Genomic DNA, 14427 nt, shown 5'->3' on the forward strand with positions numbered 1-14427 from the left:
TATATATATATATATATATATATATATATATATATATATATATATATATATATATATATATATATAGACACACACACACACACACAACTTCCCTAATGTGTCTGCGCATAAATCGTTGTCTCGCCGTCTCGGTGGAGACATATTCGTCTGAACTTCACCACATGCTCGTTCCCACTCCTCCGTGGAGACGTGAACCTGCAATTGTTTAAGAACGGCTGAGAAATGCCTATCCAGATATGCTTGAAAAATGCGTCACTTTTTTCGCGCCATTTCTGTTCGTCGTCCAAGAGATGCATCCATATCTCAGCTATTGAAACGCTCCTTGTCCGAATTTGTATGGAGGAGAATATCTAGCTTGTGGGCCTCGTGGATAGATAGGATCGATCGAAAATGACGGAGGGTGTGTCATCTCGGTTCAGGGTTTAATAGGATTAATAGAATACTCATACCAATTTCATTTCCGGAAGCCGGTCTCTAAAGAACTCTGAGGTTAAGCGTGCTTGGCTTGGAGCAATTTCTCCAAAGAACTCTAAGGTTAAGCGTACTTGGTCTAGAGCAATTTGGTGATGGTTGACCGACCGGGAAGTTATTATTTGGAAGGTTATTCTCTGGAAGCCGGTCTCCAAAAAACTTTGAGATTAAACGTGCTTGGCCTTAAGTAATTTGGAAATAGGTGACCGACCATGTTTTATATACGTACATCATCTGGAGCATGAAGAAGAGATTGGACCATAGAAAGATGGCCTAGTTCGGCTTGTCAGGGAAAACTCTGAATTTTGTGAGGTCAGAGACGCAGCAGATTCCAGTTCCACAACACAGTTTTGGCGTGCTTGCTCACCGCAGTCAGGTTGTCCAGCTGGCACTCCGTGATGATATGGTCCAAGTCAAAGTGGACACTTGTTCAGCTCGCAAGGCGTGTCAGGTTTTGGCAGTTTGAACTCTGATGAAGGAGAGATTAAAACCGAATTCGATTACCAGCTAGCATGAATGATTGCAGGTTTGAAGAAGAATTCGGACTCATCGGCGTTTCGATCTGCTGGAGTCAATCGGTAGTCGCGTGCAAAGTCGTCGCGCACTTTTTTTTTGAAAAGGGAAATTTTATTGATTTCAAGCACAATACATTAAGGTGATACATCGTCTTGAAATTTTCCCGACCTCTGCTTAAACGACACATAGCCTAAAAAGAGTTTGATAAAGATCCTTCCACACTAATGACTGTCAATCCGAAGACTAGACCGCCACCCATGTGCCCGGGCAAAAAAATCCTTGGCCACCTGTGCCAAGAAATGAGAGGCCACTACAAGCTTGTCCTGCAAAGTATACTTCTGAAGGATAGCCCATGTACGGAGCCAGTGCGTAGTTGAGTAGATAACCTGCAAAAAAAAGATTTTTTGTTATCGAACACCACCGTATTTCTGCATAGCCAAACATACCAACACAAGGCTGTCGCGCCCAGAAGTACTAGTGGCTTATATTCTTTAGAAATTCCATTGAGCCAACTCCCACACATACTAGGCATATTATGAGGTTTTGGTATGCCCCAGGCCGCATTGACCGAAGCCCATACCATTCTCGCAAATTGGCAGTAAAAAAAACAGATGTTGTATGATTTCATTCTCATGACAGAAACAACACTGTTGGTTCCCCTGCCAATTCCGTTTTGCAAGATTATCCTTTGTAAGAATGACGCCTCGTCTAAGATACCAGAGGAATATCTTTATCTTGAGTGGGGCTTTTAATTTCCATATTCTCTTATTTAGGTTAGAAGTGTTCTGATTGATTAAACCCAGATAATGTGACTTTACCGAAAAAACACCTGTCTGGTCTAGGTTCCATTTAAATTCATCCCTTTCTTGGCTGAGAACTATAGTTGATAGGCGTGAGACAAGATTATTCCACATCACCAACTTATTGCCAATTAGATCTCTACGCCAGGAGAGGTTCGGGATCTGTGTACTTAGTACATCAGCCACCGTATCCTGTTTCTTCCTGACTATATTATAAAGTTGTGGGTATTGATCGCGTAAAGGACTATTTTCTAACCAAGTGTCTTCCCAGAATCTTACTCGAGACCCATCCTTTATCACGAATGTTCCGAATCTTAAAAAATCTTGTTTTATCTTCATCAGGTTTGCCCAAAAATGTGAATCTCCGCTCTTCCATTGGGCCTGTACCAACGGTTTAGACCCTAGGTATTTATTGCGTAAGATCTGCTGCCATGTACCATCTGTTGTTAACAGGCGGTACAGCCACTTACTGAGCAAAGCTATATTTTTTAATTCCAAATTATGAATCCCTAGTCCCCCTTGATCCTTGGGTTGACATAAGATGTCCCACTTTGCTAGCCGATACTTTTTTTATGCTCGTCACTTTGCCAAAAAAATCTAGATCGAAAATAGTCCAACTTCTTACGAACCCCTTTTGGTATTTCAAAGAAGGACATCATGTACATAGGCAAGCTGCTAAGAACAGAATTAATGAGTGTTAAACAACCTCCAGTTGAAAGGTGTTTACCTTTCCAACTACTGAGATGTTTTTCAAACCGTTCTTGGATCTTCAGCCAATCGCTATTAGATAATTTTCTATAATGAATTGGAATGCCTAAGTATCGGATTGGGAAAGATCCTGGATTGCAACCAAACAGTTCCATGTACTGACTTTCGCAATTCTTCGCTTCTCCAAAGCAGAAGATTTCACTACTTTTACACCCCTAACCAACCACCCGGCAAAGCTGGATCACTACCTCACCAGTGCACACCTGCTTCTGGCAAGGTTGCCATTGTGGCGGCAGCTGCACTGTTATGCGAGGGTCCTATCAAGCAGACGCACTTGTAGTGCAGTAGCATCCTGATCAGGATTCTGGAAGCCTCCGGTCTTGAATGGTTGAACCGATGCCGTGTCTCCCGTCGCTGTACGAGCAGTTCAAGAATCTTCGTCATCCATGCACACTGATCATCCGTCTATCAGATCGATTTTTATTCGTACCGAGCCGAAAGTTAGCGTATAATGGAAGGTGAGAGTGAGACAGGGTTGGCACTTGGCAGGGAAACTTCCAAATCTGTACAGGGAGGAAGATCATCAGGCTGGTCCTGTAAGACCGGTCAGAATCAAGACTACACATCTCTGTCAAATAAAACAACACACCCTGATCTGATCCTCATGCATGAATCCTGCACACAATTATATTATATATTACTCTCCAAATTGCAAGCAATTACCTGGTTAAGTAGCAATAATTCAATCAATACGGCCGTGTCAGTTCGTAGCTGCGGCCTGCTTGGTGGTGGATGCACCTATCAGACATTATATTCAGACTCGATCTGCAGCGACTAGTGGTAGCTGTTAGAGGTGTAAATGGGTGACCCTTAAGTGCACCTCCAACCATTTTAGTTCAAAATTTTGTACTAGTTTTTCAAATTGAGATATAGTTTTAAAAAATTAGTGCAAAATTTTGAACTAGAGATGGTTACCTATTGGCACCCCTAGTAGCTGTGAATGTTCCCGGCCGGCACACATGCATATCTCACATGGAACATGGCACGTGCGCATCACACTCATCTCGTACTAGCTACTCGAGAGGTCAACGGCTTAGCCCCGCTGATAAGCTGATACGCGTCTAATGACCTCCTCTCGGTGGCGTACGTGCTGGCTGCATATATGCTCTCAGTATATATCATGATGGGATCGGCATCTCGTCGATCTCATCACCTTCACACGAATCAATATCGCCACCGCATGCGTGGCTTGCAGAATACGTAACAAGCTAGATGCCTGAGCACATCGTATATTCGTTCTCAGGTATGTAGCCGAAGGAGTACATGCATGTATATATACGTCTACGTACGTATACATGATGTGTTGTATTGGCTATATATAGTAGTAGTCCAATAGACGATGTGTATGCATACCCTCAATTATTTAGTGCTCCGTAGCTTTGCTTGGGGCCACTGGGCACATAGAGAATGCGATGCATGTGTGTGGTCAACGATTTTGATCAGGATGGACGCGGGGAATTGCGCGTGTGGTCTATGATGAATCCGTGAGAGGTCAAGACAAGGCCGCATGCGCATGCAAGTCCAAGTGCGCCTGCACAGCGAGTAGCTAGCTTGCTAGTGATGATCGAATCCGTCAGTCGGCACGACGAAATTTTTTTTTAAAAAAAAAAACCTAAAAGAGAGTGAGGTGACGGCGATCAAATCAGCATCAGCATCAGACAGCAGATCACGCGCGTCCGGGCAAGTTACGAATCGTTCGTTGGACGAGTGCGAGGTGGTAGAATCTGGAGAGGCAGGTGGGGGGCACATTTGGGGTAGCAGCCACTCAGTCTGGAGCCCCGTAGTTTCAGAACGGTGAACACGTGTTGATGATGCGCCGATCCAATCTCTCGCGCCCACACGCAAATTGGTTGGTTGCTGTCAGAAGACTCAGAACAGAGTGACGTTGACGCGCATTTTTGGTCGCTTCCTCTTCCCCGTGGATGGCGTTTAACATAATCATCGTAACTACCACCTTAAACGAGTATCGATCTAGTGCAGCAGTGCTTTAGTTCTTTTCAGCTCCGGCTAAATGAACGTGCTTCACCACTCAATGGCGTAAAATCGTCATTTCTCCAAATCCATATGTACTGTTGCCTACCGCGCATAAGAAAAAAAGATGTATACATACATACATACATACATACATCCAGCTGTCAGCCGTTAGCTTTGATGTTATGATACATAGTACTGCACATGTACTGTTGTCACCCTCACGTACACAAGCGTGCATGCAAGTAGTTCGCGCCGAAGAAAACCTGACGTCACGCATCCGCAAAAGGAAAAAGAAAAAGAAAACCTGACGTCACGACACGCTGCAAAAATCTCGTTGTTTAGGTGAATGTCACACTGTCACGGTTCCAAGAGCACGGGATCAACTGACTACTAGCTGGTAGGCTAGCTGCGGTTACTTCCTAAATCAGGAAATGCCACGGCCGGAGGAGCACCTCGCGCACGCGCGTTTCACACAACGACTCGTCGCCGAATCGGCGGCCGATCGACCGGCTAGCTGAGCTGGCACCTCCTCTGTTTCCGCAGCGGCGCCGGCGACACGAGCCGAACCCTCCGCCTCCGACGCCACCCGGCGACGGACAGCGCCGCCAACCCGCACCTGACGAGACGATTCGCCCCCCAGCGCCGCCGTGTCACGGCCGGCCGCCGCGCTCCACGTGCGCGCCTCGCCCACGTGTACAAGAGCCCCTCCCCTTCTCGCCGACGAGCGGGCCCGCCGCGACCCGGCCCCGCCACCAGCGCCGAACGCGCCCGCGATCGGGTGACGCGGCAGCCTGGCGGGCCCGCCCACCCCATCGCGCCTGGATCCCGAGCTCATCTCATCGCCTAATCCGGAGCCGCCTATATATAGCCCGCCCCGAACGCCTCGCCGAGACATCGCCGCCGAACGGGCAGACAGCAAGCAGTTGAGCTCCGCGGCGCTCTGCTTCCCCTCAAGGAGAAAGCTCCGCGCTCTGCTCGAAAGGGTCTGCCTACCTACCTCTCCCGCGCGAGCTCCGTGAGCCATGGGCGGCGGCGGCGCGGGGGCGAACAGCGGAGGGTCGCCGGCGGGGGCGCGGGTGCCGGTGCCGCCGGCGCGGCCGTTCCTGGACACGTTCCGGGCGAACCTCAAGGAGACCTTCTTCCCGGACGACCCGTTCCGCTCCGTGGTGCGGGAGCGCGGGGCCGCGCGGCGGACGCTGGCCGCGCTGCGCTACTTCTTCCCGTTCCTCGAGTGGGCGCCGGCGTACACGCTGGGCGCCTTCAGGGCCGACCTCGTCGCCGGCATCACCATCGCCAGCCTCGCCATCCCGCAGGGCATCAGCTACGCCAAGCTCGCCAACCTGCCGCCCATCCTCGGGCTCTGTAAGCAGCTACTGCCATTCCTCGCATTGAGCTACTAGCCTACTACACACGAATCGGACGACGCGGGTGCTGACGATCGACCGGCTACTACTGCTTGCTTTCGCCGTTGCAGACTCGAGCTTCGTGCCGCCCCTGGTGTACGCGCTGATGGGGAGCTCCAAGGACCTGGCCGTGGGGACCGTGGCGGTGGCGTCGCTGCTCATCGGCTCCATGCTCGGCAGCGAGGTGTCCCCGACGGAGAACCCGGCGCTGTACCTGCACCTCGCCTTGACCGCCACCTTCTTCGCCGGCGTCTTCCAGGCCTCGCTCGGCCTCCTCAGGTATCATGGCGTACTGTACTGAGCCTGAGCCTCTCATGGACGGTTTAACTCCCTTTAGCTTATTATAAAAGCTTAGCTCCAAGAGCAGTTGGTAAAATAGGCAAGAAAAAAATCGATGGGAAAAAAAGGCAAAAATTGAAAGTGAAGTACTACTAGCTAAGCTTATTCAGAGATACTTCTTCTAGCCAGAGTAACCATTCTAGTACCACTATCACTCTGTCTGAGTAAACTATACTAGTTAATTGACTGATGGTATGGTAGGTTCTTGAGGAAGACTAGAAATTCAGCCATTTAGGGCGTGCTAATAGGCGCTTTTAGGTGAAGAAACCAAGCAAGTGCAGACTAGCTAATCGCGTGATGGGCTTGCAACAACAGGTTGGGCTTCATCGTGGACTTCCTGTCGCACGCGACGATCGTGGGGTTCATGGGCGGCGCGGCGACGGTGGTGTGCCTCCAGCAGCTCAAGGGCATCCTGGGCCTCGAGCGCTTCACCACCTCCACCGACGTCGTCTCCGTCATGGACTCCGTCTTCTCCCAGACACACCAGGTACTTATTACCACACGCCGCTAGCCGATCGATCGCCTAGCTAGCTTATTAATAAGCAAAAAAATAAGCTCCCAGACAATTAATCAGCTGGACAATCAAGCACGCACAGTACACGGATGGACCACGCGCCACGCGTGTGTGGCTGTGCGCGCGACACGCCGGCGACGGCGACGGCGGCGGCGCCGGATCCTCTGGAGCTAGCTAGCGCTGCAGCAAGGATCCATTGCGTTTGCCGCGGCGTGCATGTCCGGCAAGGTCTCTGCAGAGGGGCCTGCGGCGGAGACAGGGACATAATGACCCCGGTCAGTGGGTCACTCAGCTCCTGGCCCGGTCACCGCGCTTGCTCTCGCTTGCGGCAGGGCTAGCTAGCTCATCAGTGTCACCGGCGACGACACGATATTGATCTGATCCCCGTCGTTATCGAGATGCTGAGTCACCTACTAATTTCCGTGTTCCTGACGGTTTGTTCGATTGCAGTGGCGGTGGGAGAGCGTCCTGCTCGGCAGCGGCTTCCTCTTCTTCCTCCTCGTCACCCGCTTCATCGTAAGTGCTCAGTAATAGCTTCCACTTTTCTCTATTATGGAGCAGACCTCACACACCTTTTCCCAACTGCGTGGTCCATTTTTGCTCGAGATGAAGAGTTCAAGTCCCTCCTAATTTCCCCCCTAGTGTGACTGTGTGAGGGATATACAAGCATTAACTACTTGGTAGGAAAGGTTAGGCATGACAGTCTTTGGGAAATGCCTGGTCCAATCGTACTAAAAGGAGCATTATATATATGAGGACCACAAGAGGAGAGAATCGACAAATCATAGGCTGTGTTCACTTCCCACACTCTTTCCAAACTTTCCATCACATCGAAACATTAAATATAGCAAATGACCCATGCATGGAGTACTAAATGTAGGTAAATAAAAAAACTAATTGCATAGTTTTGATGTACGTTGCGAAACAAATTTTTTGAGCCTAGTTAGCCTATAATAGGACAATATTTACCACAAGCAAACGAAAAGTGCTACAGTATGCTACAGTGTCCGATGTGACATTTTCTACCAAATTTTCGCGGATCTAAACACACCCATAGTGGGAAATGGCCTCTCATGGGAGAATCTTTTAGTATAATTGAAGTGGCATCTAACAGTCTTTCAGAAAAAAAAGAATATTTTTTCTTTTCTCTTACTTTATGTATATAATTGACAATGACGTAACACCTCACTTTTTACTAAGATTGTGACTAGAGATAGCCGGCTGCTTGATGATATTTGGGGAGTTGCTTTTATAGTTCCCTAATAACATCATCGTCATCCCATTATATTATTACCATCCCAATCCAACTATCGTATTAGGAGATATTCAACTCCACCTCTACTGTATTTGGGTAGAGCTGAAATGGATTATTAAGTTGTCCTAATAATTATTGGGAAAAAGATAAAAAATCATTGGGAAAAAGAAAAGATAAAAGGGATATGTTGGCACTATTTTTGTTGAAACTCCTCAATATGACATGATAGTTGGATTGTGGAATGCAGATCTGCTGGTGATGCTATAAGGTCGGTTTGCCTTATTATTAGAATGAAACAGGTAGTCAACACATAAATGTTGGCTGTAGTCATTCATATGTGAATGATCAAGACCGGAATTTTTTCCATAATCTAAAAAAAGTCAAACAGAAATGATTTAGAAACAAGTAACCGTGTGGTTAAAGAGTAGATAGCAAGTAGTCCAGCGAGACTCTATCTAGCCTGGTGGATCCGTGACTACTACTGCAGGTAGCCGTGGTCTCACACAGGCCTGCTAGAGATGCAACAAAGAGGAGTTTGTCATGCATGTCATACTTGGACCCCACATGCACACATGACTGACATAAGGACGCCATCTCGTGACCTGATTTTGGTGGGCGCGTGGCAATGAAAATCGATACATCACCCCATCAGCATTTTTGGATAGGAGCGTTGCAGATGCACCGGCCACCGGCGACGCGATATAATTTGTGTGATTGTGTTTAAGTTTGGCTTCTATCGGACACCTCCCTATCCTGCACATCCTTTTCAACAAAATGAAAAGATTAGCCTGCATAATCCAACTCGACCTCTTTTAAGTGCTTGCCTTTGCGTCTGAAAAACAGGAACAATCTGTGTCGTCTGTCGTGTTCAAGATACTAATGATAGAGGAGGCAGGCACAGAGTTTGACTCGGGCTCAGAACTTAGGAATTAATTAGGATCCGTGTCCGTGCGGATACAGGGAGGCCGTTGCATGATTGCATGGCATACGCACCAGCTTTTTGCTAGGAAGAGCTTTTGACTTCCTTGTGCATCAGTTTCAAAGATCCAGGTTCATGGGTAGTGAAAAGAATGAGCAATAATTGCAAAAGGCCAATGTCCACCACCAACACTGTATTTTAGTGTAGCAACTTTCATATACATATATAAGAACCGTCAGAGGAAAGCCACCTTGGAGAAAATTGGACCCCTCTATACTGTGGCAATCAGAAGTTGTTCTTAAAATTATGTATATCATCGGCTGATTAGGCCGCGTTTCCCAATCGTCTTGTCCCTAGGCGTAATTAATAATTTTTAATATTATTTATTAAATTTTAAAAATTGGTGCGTATTTTAACACAGGATTTTCCAGTATAATGTTGTGAAGTTTAATGTAATCTTGTTTTGACAGAGCAAGAGGCGGCCCAAACTATTCTGGATATCCGCGGCGGCGCCACTGACTTCGGTCATCCTTGGGAGTGTCCTGGTGTACCTCACTCATGCTGAAAACCATGGCATCCAAGTGGTGAGCACAACTTCTGAATTCTGTCCAATACAAGCATGGCATCGTCAACAAAAAATGCACGAACATCCAGTAGAAGTGGTTACTGATTTATGATTCCTTTTTCCCTTTCTACATCATAGATCGGTTACCTGAAGAAGGGTCTGAACCCACCATCAGTGACAAGCCTGCAGTTCTCGCCACCTTACATGATGCTCGCACTGAAGACCGGGATCATCACCGGCGTCATTGCCCTCGCTGTAGGGCCACTATCCCTGTCTCACCGCTAGTTACATGTCTGCAAAAGTTTCATCGATAGTCCAAGTACTTACAGTGGTTTGCTCGTACTGTCAAATGCAGGAAGGCATTGCAGTAGGGAGGAGCTTCGCCATGTTCAAGAACTACAACATCGATGGCAACAAGGAGATGATCGCCATTGGAACGATGAACATCGTCGGATCATTCACATCCTGCTACCTCACCACCGGTAACATAAATACTTATTTTCTGCTGGCGTACGATTCAGTCGATGATGAAACAAGTAGTACAGGATTCAGAAAATCTTGTTGCTAAAACCATCTCCATGATGTGCATGCCAGGCCCGTTCTCGCGGTCCGCCGTGAACTACAACGCCGGGTGCAAGACGGCCATGTCGAACGTGGTCATGTCGCTGGCGGTGATGTTCACGCTGCTGTTCCTGACGCCGCTGTTCCACTACACCCCGCTGGTGGTGCTCTCGGCGATCATCATCTCGGCGATGCTGGGGCTGATCGACTACCAGGGCGCCATCCACCTGTGGCAGGTCGACAAGGTGGACTTCTGCGTGTGCATGGGCGCCTACCTCGGCGTCGTCTTCGGCAGCGTCGAGATCGGCCTGGTCGTCGCGGTCTCCATATCCATCCTCCGGGTGTTGCTGTTCATCGCGCGGCCGAGGACGACGATGCTCGGCAACGTCCCCAACACGATGATCTACCGGAGGATGGACCAGTACACCACGGCGCAGACGGTGCCCGGCGTCCTGGTGCTGCGCATCGACGCGCCCATCTACTTCACCAACGCCAGCTACCTGCGAGAGAGGTAATAAGGCGGCTCAGAACGGATGACAAGAACGATCCCGTGACCTTACTAAACTCGTGTTCTCATGGTCAGGATCTTGCGGTGGATCGACGAGGAGGAAGAGCGCACCCAGGGCAAGGGCGAGATGGGCGTGCAGTACGTTGTCCTTGACATGGGTGGTGAGTTGTCGCCTTTTGTCTGATGAACTCTGAAACTCTGCATCAGAAACAAACACCTGAGCATTGCATGTTACTGTGAATGTGTGGCATTCCTTTATCTAAAAAAAAAACTGTGAATGTGTGGCATGAAGCATGGTCTGATGATACACGTATCTGCCTGTCTTTCTTGTTACTGCAGCCGTCGGTAGCATCGACACGAGCGGGACAAGCATGCTGGATGAGCTCAAGAAGACCTTGGAACGAAGGGGCATGCAGGTAAGAGCAAAAGCAATAACACTGTACTTACCTTGCTCTGAACTTGAAGAGAGTTCTGAATGTCATGGCATGAACCTTGTTCTGAATGTTCTTCGTTCCGTCGTGCCCTTTTCAGATCGTGCTGGCGAACCCTGGCAGCGAGATGATGAAGAAGCTGGACAGCTCCAAGGTCCTGGAGCTGATCGGCCACGAGTGGATCTTCCCGACGGTGGGGGAGGCCGTGTCGTCGTGCGACTACGTGCTGCACTCGCACAAGCCCGGCGTGGTCATGGACAGTGCGGCAGCCCACGAGAACATGGTCTGAATCTGAATGGGGAAGGACGACGGTGACACGGTGTGTGCAGATGTAATAGTTGAGAGTGAGTCTGACGACACGAGTTGTCAACAAGCAAGCCGAGATATGAATATGGATACCAACATCATATCTCGAGTATTGTACTGGTGCATTGCCAAGGAAACCACAGAAATCCAATCAAATCCGGCCTCTGCAGATGCAAATATGCAACGCAGGAGGAATTCGAACGCAAAATCAGGAGGAATTCAAATTCGAACGCAAAATCTGAACGCTGCTGTCCCATACCCCCGCGGACTCGATGTCAATGGGCCTCCACGCCGCCTACAGTTTCAATTCGTCCCTGATCTTCAAAGAGGCCCAACCCTCAGTCGGATCTCGGTCCATGTGAGCCGTCAGATTTGATCTGAACGGCCCAGATCGGTTTCTTCGGCCAAAAGGCTAGTCAGCCGAGCCAAAATTGGAGGAGGTCCAATGGCGGGCGGGCGGCGGCGGTGACCGGCGCCGAGGGTTTGCCGTCGCTGGCCCGGCCTTGCAACGCCTCTCGTGTCCCCAGTCTCCACCCCCCCCCCCTCCAACGGGGACTGGGACATCCATCACTTGCCACGCGCGTCGCCTCCCTCGCCCTAGGCGCTGGTCGCAGAATCGGTATCGGTCTGCATTCCAATTAGTCTTCTCAAGGTGGAAGTGGAAAGTCAGGACAAATATTTAATTATTTCGGCAAGCAGCGGGTGGATTCATGCTTATACTTTGGTAGATGCTGGACGGTAAATGGCAGCGGCTGGTTTGCTCATCTCCCATATGCTTCTCGCATTGATTAGTATACATGTCATGTTGAGGAAATAGACAGTGGGATTGGTTCTCCCCCCATATCCTTTGTTAGACATTCAACAGGCTTTGAGTCTGAGTAGCGAAAATGGTGATTGCCGTAGGAGGTTGATTAACCCTCCCTACTGAATTGGAGAGTGATAATTGCTGCTGCTGCGGAACTCTTGGTAATTCTCCATAGCTCTTCTTCTAGAGTTTAATTGCTTTGTCTGCAGAGGGTGGTATTTTTTCACGCAGGGAGGAAAATGCATTTATATATTTTCCTTATTTCCTAGTGTTTTTTCATCCCTGAATGTAGGAACTAGGAAATTCATCGTATTGTAAGAGCAAGTTAGCTTGGTCTTCCATGCTGTTCTATATTGACGTTCAACAATGCCTAGTCTTCTATAGGTATCACAGTTAGTAAAGCAGTGTCCTATTCATGGTTATTTTTCAGTGCTTAATTGAGTATCAAGGACAGCACCAATCAAGTGATTACACGATGATTCCTTATTTCTGTCCCCTGCACTCAGAAATTTTGTGTCAGCAAATTGATCAAGCCGCTTACATTTTATTGGACAGGCTCTTATTATTCTTTGTGTTATCCTCACAATTAAGTTAGGACTGCTGCTGGGAGCTTTGTGATCTTTGCGTACAACAATTGATAGGGAGCAATAAGCTCTCCAAATGCATTATTTCCTTGAATCTACTCAATCCTGCCTCGCAAATTTGATGACTATATACTCAATAAATTTGCATTTGGTCCAACTATGTTCTTCACTAACCACTTTGTCAGTCTGAGTGAAGTGTGTTCCTGGGAAGATATGCTGCTATTCCCTTCCAACTGTCAATAATCTTGTACTTCATCATATATCAGTGAATATTAGCTGTGATACAGGACAAATTGTTGTGAACAGAAGATTATTGCTCAGAAAGTACTTTATTCATGTACAACTTCATATGCCGACAATTGTCATTTGTCTTATGGATCTCTTGGATTTTTCTTTAAGAAGCATCATCTGTATCCACAGGACTCTCAACACCTTCTGCGAGGACAGTTGCTTGGCTTATCTCTGTTTTGATAAACAAATTGGAGGATTGACGTCTGCCTTGGACCAATCTCAGCCCTCCGGGGCCGATCTGATGGTTGACAGCGAAGGTGGGCATCTGGCCTTGTGCCCACAGAATATTTTCTTTATTGGCATCAAGTATTTTTCAGGCAAGATTGTGCTCATATCTTATTAGCACAGATTCACAATGAAATTTCACTCAGTATCATAGAACCCCATGACCCATGTTATGCATGGTAGTCTGTTTTTTAGTTTAACCTACTTTTAGTGTTTTGACTACTGTTGTAGTGATGTTAAAAATTGTGAATGACAACAGTTCGTTTATGATGAAATCAGGTTATCTCAAGCTTCAAAGACGACAAATCCTTGTTGCACATTTGGGAATCAAATCTTCCCACTCTCTTTCACAAGATCGCTGCGGTTCAGAGACATGATTTCTGGTCAGTTATCCATGCTATAACAGGTCAGGTTTGTTACAGTGTTACTATTCATGTGGTCCTGGATCTTGATCACGCGCGACATATGTAACTAGTCCTTGCGTACATTGCTTCTTGCAGGTTTGGTTTCTCTTTTAAGCAGGAGCATGTCAACTGCAGAAGTTGGATGGACCACTCAGACATTTTTCTTTGGAAGGTTCAGAGATGGCAAGAATCCAGCCCTCGCGTGGCGGTACGTGTGCAGAAGCACTTTAGGTGAGGAAAGACTGTCGCCTGGCCTCTTACTACGTTACTCAGATTTGACAACTTTAGTTTTTGGTTTGTTCTTCTCACTGTTGCAGCAGCTTGATAATTTGCTAGGACAATTTCTACTGTGTTCATTTGGTATGAGCCTTACCAAGTGTGCTGATAGGTTACGGTTGCAAATTGCAATCATATTCATAGGTGAACTCATAGAGTTCATATAACAGTTTTTTGTTCTTTCTGTGTAAGAGATTCTAGCTTATGTGACTTACAATCCCGTAGGTTTTATGCAGCACCATAACTGTAGGAACCGACTGCTATAAGGTCTGCTAGTTATTATGTATTGAAATAGCATGTTCTTTTACTGTTAGAATTAAAAGGTGGTGATGAGAGTATACATGTTGTAAAGGGCATAGTACATGCTATACTTTGGGCTTTCATGGCACGCTTATGTCGCCATGAACTGTGGACCAGATTCCAAGGTTTGTCAATGATGGTCATTTGATGCGTTTATTGTAACACTGCGCCTAGCGGACAGTTCGCTTGGGACGGCGGACGGTCCGCAACGG

General features: G+C 47.7%; 1 protein-coding gene across 1 annotated transcript; it reads left to right on the top strand.

Moving 5' to 3' along the window:
• The first annotated feature begins 5413 nt into the window (after window positions 1-5413).
• Window positions 5414-11538, top strand: LOC120689866 (sulfate transporter 3.1-like). The gene is made up of 11 exons (XM_039972308.1): window positions 5414-5891; window positions 6004-6211; window positions 6587-6758; window positions 7236-7301; window positions 9430-9543; window positions 9663-9779; window positions 9880-10006; window positions 10119-10596; window positions 10669-10754; window positions 10933-11009; window positions 11125-11538. The coding sequence occupies exons 1-11, from the start codon at window positions 5552-5554 to the stop codon at window positions 11311-11313; spliced, it is 1974 nt and encodes a 657-aa protein (XP_039828242.1). The 5' UTR covers window positions 5414-5551; the 3' UTR covers window positions 11314-11538.
• Window positions 11539-14427: the final 2889 nt, after the last annotated feature.

The sequence above is a fragment of the Panicum virgatum genome, chromosome 9N (assembly GCF_016808335.1).
Source record: "Panicum virgatum strain AP13 chromosome 9N, P.virgatum_v5, whole genome shotgun sequence".
NCBI lineage: Eukaryota > Viridiplantae > Streptophyta > Magnoliopsida > Poales > Poaceae > Panicum > Panicum virgatum.